This window comes from Jaculus jaculus, chromosome 7 (assembly GCF_020740685.1).
Source record: "Jaculus jaculus isolate mJacJac1 chromosome 7, mJacJac1.mat.Y.cur, whole genome shotgun sequence".
Classification (NCBI taxonomy): Eukaryota; Metazoa; Chordata; class Mammalia; order Rodentia; family Dipodidae; genus Jaculus; species Jaculus jaculus.
In genome coordinates this window covers 127,633,878-127,643,118 of record NC_059108.1, presented here as the reverse complement: position 1 = coordinate 127,643,118, position 9,241 = coordinate 127,633,878, and the positions used below count along the sequence as shown (strand labels likewise).

Below are 9,241 nucleotides of genomic sequence, written 5' to 3'. Positions count from 1 at the left end.
CACAGTCAAAGTAACTTTATTAACATTTACCTATAAGGGGTCAAAACCATGACTTCAATTCAGCTGTCAAGCTTAAAACCCATGTTTATTCCAATGCTGCCACCACATAAAGACCTGAAAATAGTCAAATTCTACAACTATGAAAAAATGAAGATATACTGACTATCGTGGAGAAAGACCAAGAGACCAAGGAAGCATGCTACTTCTCTGATGGGAAAAGCGGGCAAGCTGAAGAAGGCCGGTCGGCTAAACTCTCGCCTCATGCACATTCTTGAGAATCTTAAGTTTGTTCTTAAACTCCCAAGGCTCAAACTGGATCCTAACAGCTCATACCCAGCGGGCACTTGAACACATCAGCTTCAGTAGTTCATCAACTGCTGTGACAAACAACATGTGTAAGGCATTCCTCCTTCTAAAGAAATGGTCAGCAGCTGTTTGCTGAAAATTTTTTATTGTGAAGACATGTCCAACTTACATATATCATTTTTATTTAGAGTATTTTTTTTTTTTTTTGCCTTGTAGTGCTCCTGAGAAATGTTTTTAAAATGCATGGACTTTAGCTCTATAAAATACAACTGAATCTTAAGATTGGGTCAGAATTTTCTCATTTGTTTGTTTAGAAATCAAAAAAATATCAACTTTAAATAATAAAACCATAAGTTAAAATGTAAAGACTGACAGATAATCACAGGTGTCAGAACATTAAAATCATCATTTTCCCATAGAAATATACAAAATAAATATTATCTAACTTGATATTTACAAAATTAAAGACAAATTCTGTGGATGGAAGATGTTTTAAATACTTTGAGATATGAAAATTTTCATTTAGTAAAAAAAAAAAATCAAATTCCAATAATTTGAAGTTTAGCACATAATGGCCCTTTCTAACAGTAATCCTCTGTCCCTGCAAACGTGGCTTAAGCCTTCTTCCCACACTCTTCCCCTACTGACTAGTAAGTAGTCTGAAGTCTTTCTGCCCTTTGAAGTTAACCATTAGGAGGTCAAAAGAAACTAGAGGCTTTACTTGTGGTGAGAGTTGCTGTTTTAACTGACTAGTTGCAAGAAAGCCATTCCTTTTTGCCTAGTGTTTTGGTTTTTCTCCCTTAAAAAAAAAAAGAATGTTAAGAACTAAAATTCACAAAACCACATGATACTGTATTATACTGAAATCAACTTCAATGGCAGGGTAAATTTTCTATTATAGTACATTTAACTGCAGTTGAAAACCATTAGGAATGTTGTGAAAAACCATAGCAGCTAAGGCAAAATGCAACCACAAATTCTACTAATTTCACAGAGATATAAACAGCAAACTTACTGTAGTTAAAACACTGCAGTAAGTGTACCGTTCAGAGTGTCCTATGGCTGCCACTGAAATTATACGCTTCACTTCTCTTCCCTAAGACACTTCCTTGAGCAGATGGTTCATCTCAGACACAACTTAGTTTCAGAAAAGTCGATGAGTTATTCCTGGTTTACATCAACGAACACTTAAGCACACAATAGAAACATTAGGTACTAGAGCTTTCAGACAAGGTCACACACTTCAATAGCAGCCATGTAATACCGTGTTCTGGATGCTTAGGTGTGCGATCTACCCAGGTCAGCTTTTAAACTTCGGTTAAGCAAAGAGGTAAGGAAGCTGCTTTGGTCAAGGGAGGAAATACTTTAAATCTTTCAATATATTTCAAATATAAAACATAATGAGCTGAAGTATCCACTATGCACCTCCCGACTTCAAATTAAGACATTTGACAGCTTCCATTCCTTCAAAATGGAGGCCCATGAGTCTTTGTTACCTTAAAAACAAATGTTTCAGTTTCTCCACATTTAATCTTCAATGGCAAGCAGCAAATAATTTAGGAGAGTCACTGAGAATATCTTTTTTATGGTGCATATGAAAACCTACAGTAATACAGATGATCCTCAACTCATGACGTTCTGACTTACAATGCTTCAGCCTCACGGTGACGGCAGCCCAAGGCACGCTGGGGAGACACCGCACTCAGACTCAGAAGCACACTTTCCCAGAGCCAGCAGGATGCACCACGCGGCAGTGCTGAGCGGTAGCTCCCAGTGAACCACAAGATCCCAACTCGGGAGCAACAGTCAGTCTGCTTCAGCTGCCAAGCTGCTAGGTCAGCTGGGAGGATAGGGGTAGCAAATGCATTTTCAATTCTAGATGCTTCCAATTCATATGTATTTATTGGGCCATAAGCTGAGAACCATCTGTACCGTTGTAGACAAATAATGAAGGGCAAAACTGACAGGAGGAAGTTGAACATCTCTAATATGAACTTTTATGACATCCTTTCAAAAACATACTATAGACAGGCAGTCCAAACAAGTTACTTAATGCTGCTTCACAATGTCATCTGTCTCTTTATCTCAATTGCTTAATTTTTCAGAAAAAAAATCATTTTAAACATCAACACATCATCAAAGCTTATAGACTTTTAAATACATTAGAAATATTCAATTCATTACAGGTAAATTTACAAAGAACCAAATTTAGCTGTGGCCAGAGCCAGGCCTATTTACATTTTTGGGTCAGTCTCATTTTCACCTTTCCTCACTATACAAATGTTTCTGTTTTAAAGACTTATTTAATTTACAAAATCTGCAATAATTGTCTCTTAAATGTACAATTTCAACACCTGATACATATATGAACATCCCAATACAATTAAGCTTCAGGTCAGGATTTTCCTATGATGAGTTTGTAAAAAAGTAAAGAAATACCCTCTAAAGTGGCAAACACCTGGTGCCGGTGCTATTGAAGAGCGCTCACTGAATGGCCCCTGTGATGGGGATGGACACTCAGGACGGCTGCCCCTGGAGCACACCACTTCAGACAGAGGCAGGAGGTGGCAAGTTGAATGATATTGCTGATTACGGCTGTGTGGATGCAGCTGCATATCGAACACTTACATGAAAGTTGTGTGTAAGGAACCTTTAGTCTTCCATGCTACCTGCAAGCAGACAGATCCTAAAATTGAACAGTAGGACCATATCATGTAGTGAACAATAAGAAGGAATAAACTAGCTGGGCGTGGTGACGCACGCCTTTAATCCCAGCACTCAGGAGGCAGAGGTAGGAGGATCGCCGTGAGTTCAAGGCCACCTTGAGACTACATAGGGAATTTCAGGTCAGCCTAAGCTAGAGTGAGACCCTACCTCAATACAAGCTACTAATCCATCCAACAACCTGAATGGATCTCAAGGTAATTATGCTAAGTAGAAAAATACCCATCTCAAGAAGGGATATAACATATGGTTCAATATACACAGCACTTCTGAAATAAAATTACAGAGGGCAACAGTTAGTGGTTGCTGAGGATTAAGGCGGGAGGAAGCAGGAGTGGTTGTGGTTAGCAAAGGATAGACCAAGGGATCCTTATGATGGGAGAGACATATCTCAACTGTGGCAGTTGGTAGTCAAATGAATTGACACATATGATAAAATTGCATAGAATCAAATACATTTTGTCTCAGGGCACTTGGGACCTCCCAAGGACAGCCTTGTTTCTCAGCCTATATACAGAATCCTCTAAAGATCATTACTTCAGACTCATTTTTTTGCTCTATGCAGAGAAACCATTTTTTAAAATAAATTCCTTATCTTTAAAAGATAAATCATGTGTCTCTAGCTCTAAAAAAGTTTGAAAATCAGATAAGGAAATAAAAGGCTAAATGAATGAATGAATATATTTATCTCCACAGTAGCATTTTTGTTTTTCCCCCTCCTTAAAATTTTTGTAAACTAAATTTTTGTAAACTAAAATCTTTACAGCATAGGTCAAATCAAAAAAGGAAAAACAACAGATTTTGTAGTAGATACTTGCTTTTTGACACCTGCAATTTCCAAAAGCATTAAGAATATTTTTATTAATTTTAGAGAGGTGACAACTACAAACAAATGCATGACTTCCTCCAAAAGGCCACTTTGTGGTAAAGTACATACATGATAGTGTTCACGGCTGCTTTAAGGTGCGATACAGCCCCCAGTTTGAGAACCACCTACTGCTTTAGCAGGTCTTTTAGCACAACACCAGCACTGTTGTCAGATGACACTGGCAAAGGTGTAAAGGTGGGCAGAACATCTGAGATGGGTTTTAAGAGAAGATGCCCTGGCCCACCAGGTCCAAGTCCAGCTGGGTTAATGAGAGGCACAGCTGCGGAGCGGGGAGCCAGGAATGGATTCACATCTGTTCTTCTACCAGCCCTGGATTCTGCTGACTCTAAAGGAAAAATAGGAATTATGTAGGCTCTCCCCTTCACAAATAAATTTAATTAAAACAGTCACCTGAATACAACACCATAAAGAAACCCATTCTTATATATTATTAAGCTGATGAGCACAGATGTTTAAATAACCAATTTAAGAAGCCCCACTCACCTAATGAATAAGACACTGGCCTCCTAAATAATTAGTTTACCACTGCCATCAAATTTAATTTCTGTCTTGATGGTGATAACATTAGTGTTTAGCATAGGTTTTGGATTGCTCTTTACTTATTCAAAATGAAAGCACCATTAGACCCTCAATTTCTAAGTATAAAATACTAATTTGTATTATGAAAATCTCATTGAAGTCATGCCTAATAATTTAAAACAATTTCTGACAGAAGTAATGTTATTAAACATGTGTTTTAGGTTTCCAGATTTGACTACTAAATAAATTTAATTCATATGCTGCTAGATTCTAGATCCTACATGCAGAATCTATGAAAGAGAAGAAATGAAGAAAAAGGAACGGGAGAAAAGGGGAAGCAAGAGTGTTTGTACACATAATTAATGTTTTACCCTTAAAACTGATTATATAACTGAGAAGTCACTTATAATAAAAACTTTTATAATGGTGATATTTATGTTACAAGGCAAACTCTTTTCTTACCCAGATAAAGATAAAGGACTTGAGAACTTAAGGTTTCTTAGGGTTAATAAGGGTCATGAAAGAGGCTAGCATATTGTATTATTATGTTGTTATAATAATTAAATTAATATTAACTTACTAGAATTAAAACACTATATGCATACATTATCCAATCTTCCTTTAGAAATTTAGAGAAACAACTGTTGGTGATATTACTGTTCTGGTTCTATCAAGTTGGGTGGATACAATTCATTTTTACTAGAATAGGTATTTGGTTTATAACCTACATCTTAGTGGCTAGAATTCTGCTTTGTTACTCAAGAACACTAATATCTTCAGGGTAAGAGACAAACCCTTAAAGGTGTCCATTTTAACTATGGGATACTCAAAAAGAAGGCTCCTGCCAGGCGTGGTGGCACATGCCTTTAATCCCAGCACTCAGAAGGCAGAGGTAGGAGGATTGCCATGAGTTCAAGGCCACCCTGAGATGACAGAGTTAATTGTAGGTCAGCTGGACCAGAGTGAGACCCTACCTTGAAACCCCCCCACCCCAAAAAAAAGTATGGACAAACTCAATAACTCTAGTTGTTCCTGAGTCCCCCTGGAGTCCAGAGCTGGAGTTTCCTATAAACTCCAACTGGAAAAGTTTCTGATGTTGTCTACACTAAACTCTGACATACTTGTGAACAAAGGGTGGAAAACCACCGCTGCTTTTCTTCATGAAAACTCTATTATACCACTTAGATATCACTGATTGATCACTACAAATTAAATTAGGCTTAGATTTAATAAAAGAAAGGGTTGTGGTGAGAAAGGAGGAAAAGGGAGAGGGAATAAAGGAAGGCAGAGGGATGTGGAAATCTTTGCATAAAGAACTTCCCTCAGAAGCTATAACCTAGTGTTAAGAGGAAAAGAAAAGCCAGGCATGGTGGCACATGCCTTTGATCCCGGCACTGGAGAAGCAGTGGTAGGAGGATTGCTGTGAGTTTGAGGCCAGCCTGAGACTAGATAATAAATTGCAGGGGCCTGGGCTAGAGTGAGACCATACCTCAAAAACAAAACAAAACAAATGAGCCAGTATGGTGGTACATACCTCTAGTCCCAGCACTTGGGAGACAGAGGTAGGAGGATCGTGTGAGTGAGTATGAGGCCAACCTGGAGCTACAGAATCAATTCCAGGTCAGCCTGGGCTAGAGTAAGACCCTGCCTCAAAAAAAAAAAAGACGTTCTCAGTGTATTATATACTTCTTAGCTAGAATTATGATTTTTCATCAACTTTTATTTTAATGACAGATAAAGTTCACTATTTTATCTATAAAAGTTCAGAAAAATAGAAACACCTGTCTAGATGACTAAGGAAGTTTTCAAAATCCCAGAACATAAATTCTTCAGTATTTTATCTAATGTTAAATACGATGTATGATAAAAACTAAAATACATATAACAACACCTTTAGTCTATATTAAAATATCTCAATGTTGCCAGGCATGGTGGCACACACCTTTAATCCCAGCACTTGGGAGGCAGAGGTAGGAGGAATGCCATAGGTTTGAGGGCACCCTGAAACTACATAGTAAATTCCAGGTCAGCCTGGGTTAAAGTGAGACCCTACCTTGAAAAGCCACATATATATCTTAGTATATAGTAAAATATGAAGATTTCAGGGAAAAAAAAAAAAAAGAGGAATTCTAATAAGGAATTTATTTATAGTCTACTGGATAATTCACTCAGGAAATATTAGTCCATGTTGTTATGATCAGTATGAAATAAATAAGACCCTCCCTGATAACTCTGTGGGATCAAATACATGAACATATGTCTATAATGAGCAACTATTTCTTTCCAGGCAGATCTTTCCACATGCAAAGGTGCTTTGTAATATTCTTGGACAGTTCAGCCAAGTGACTAAACTAAGCTTATATGTATTATTTACATGACAAGGTTTGGTTATTAAGTATGACACCTGGACTTTCAAAGGTGGAAAATCCTCTCAAACTATAAATTACACATCTAACTTTGAATAGTGATAAGCATCATCTGTGAGAAACAAAAGCAGATGTTGAAGCAAAGGTATACTTACTGGAAGGAGCTTTATCGCCACATCTGCAAGAGTAATTCAAGGGGGCGTATGCAGAAGAGCTATTCCGAGATATGAAGGGGAAATGTTTCATACTATTGGGGCTGGAAATATGATGGCTTAGTGGTTAAGGGGCCTGCCTGCAAAGCCAAAGACCCAGGTTCAATTTCCCCAGTGCCCACATAAAGCCAGATGCACAAGGTGGCACATGCATCTGGAGTTCATTTACACTGGCTAGAGGTCCTGGTGTGTCCATTCTCTCTATCTGCCCCTTTCTCTCTGGCAAATAAATAAAATATTTAACAAAAAGTATTTCATACCATTAAGGAAAATTAAATAATAGCCAAAATTTGATGACTTATTGGAATTTTGGAAGTAGTATTGCACATTTTCTAAAATACTCAAAATTTGAGATCACTATAAAGCAAAAAAAAAAGTTAAACATTCAATTTAAAAAAACATTTTTTTTTATTTATTTGAGAAAAAGAGGCAGAGACAGAAGAGGAGAAAATGGATGCACCAGGGCCTCCAGCCACTGCAATCGAACGCCATAAGCATGCACTACCATGTGCATCTGACTTATGTGGGTACTGGGGAATCGAACCTGGGTCCTTAGCTTTTACAGGCAAGTGCCTTAACTGCTAAGCCATCTCTTTAGCCTATATATTCAATTTTTAACACTGAAGAAAGAACATATATCTAGCTTTACCTTTAAAAGCTTCTGCTGTGCTTGTATCTAGTTTTCTTCTTGCTGGTGAATCAAGAGGTCTCATGTCCTGAACAGACAGCTTTGGTGGTGGGACAGAAGGATGAGATTCTGTTTCAAGAAATTTAACAAAAAGTTCTGAAAAAGACTAAGAAAAAATATTTTGGTTACATTCGGCTATAAAATAATCTGAAAAGAAATGTGATTCTTTGCAAGTAAGTATGGAAGAGAATCATTTTATCACTAATATCCAACAAGAACAAAACTGGTCCTTACACTATTAAACACAGATTGCTGACTTGGTCTCAAAGGTGTGCTGGGTACACTTTTTGATCCTCCTCCAAACCACCCGGTCATCCACCTAGTAACACCTCCTTGATCTTCATTAAACAACTGCAAGATTATTTTAAAACAGAAAAACATTATCAGTACAAGAAAAAACACTTTTACATGACTTCAGATAATAGTACATCATGATTTACAGGTTCAAATCCTACCAAGTGTTTCCTACTATTGGTAGGGGCTACAATGACATCCTGAGCAGTCTCAAATAAATGTTTTGGGCATGACTATATCTCAGAATTTCAACATTCTGGTATAAGAAACTCTTTATAAGTTGCAAAATAGATAAGCTAATTAATAGCATACAAATTGAAAAAAAAATCTACCATATCAATTGAGAAAACTGGATTAGGTAGACGTTATATATAAGGCTGGAGAGGTGGCTCGGCACTTAAGGCACTTGCCTGCAAAGCCTAACGACCCTGGTTTGATTCCCCAGGACCCTCAATGTGGTGCATATGTCTAGAGTCCATTTGCAGTGGCTAGAGGCCCTGGCATGTCCATTCTCTCTCATTTTCTATCTCTCTTTGTGTCATTCTCTCTGTCTCTCCTTGCAAGTAAATAAATAAAAATATTAAAAGTTACATATAGTAACAGCATACAATTTTCCAAAATACCCTTATGTTATAAATATATTCAGAGTGGGGGGTGGGCAAGGAAGGTAGCTCAATGGGAGGGCACTTGGTTCCATCCCCAGTACCAAATAAATAAATAATAAATAAACAAATTAATTAAAATTTTAAAAACAACAATTTAAAAAAGGAATAAAGAATGTAAAAAGGCTTTCATTGTCCAGTTACCTGTTCCATTTCCTCCCTTCTAACACCTAGGATGCTTCCCATTAGTCGTAACACTTCATGGCGCTGATTCTTTGGTGTGTGGAAATGACCAATGAAGAGGTTTCTCATGAGGACTCTAAGTAAACATAGGCAGAAAACAGCTCAAGTCATTCTAACATGGTACCAAACATTAAACAAATAAACATTTCATTGTACTCAAACAATGAGGTACTTATTATGAAAATACTAAACAATAAAATATTTTAAAGTAGCTTTGAAAAAATCTTAAGAAGTTTAATTAGGGGGCTGGAGAGATGGCTTGAACAGTTAAGGGACAGGCAGGTGAAGCCTAAGGATTGTGGTTCGATTCTCCAGGCCCCACATAAGCCAGATGCACAAGGGGACGCATGCATCCGGAGTTTGTTTGCAGTGGCTAGAGGCCCTGGTATGCCCATTCT

The 9,241-nt window shown here is 37.5% G+C and overlaps 1 protein-coding gene across 3 annotated transcripts in view; it reads right to left on the bottom strand.

Annotated features, from left to right (window-relative positions):
• Nucleotides 1–9,241, bottom strand: part of Trip11 (thyroid hormone receptor interactor 11) — a 97,134-nt gene continuing 87,893 nt past the window's right edge. For all 3 annotated transcript variants that reach the window (XM_045154811.1, XM_045154813.1, XM_045154812.1), the window contains 4 exons: nt 8,805–8,919; nt 7,939–8,055; nt 7,666–7,810; nt 1–4,244 (listed from right to left, as the gene is read on the bottom strand). In XM_045154811.1, the coding sequence (XP_045010746.1) occupies nt 4,024–4,244; nt 7,666–7,810; nt 7,939–8,055; nt 8,805–8,919 (598 nt within the window). In that variant the 3' untranslated portion in view covers nt 1–4,023. The remainder of the gene's footprint in view (nt 4,245–7,665; nt 7,811–7,938; nt 8,056–8,804; nt 8,920–9,241) is intronic.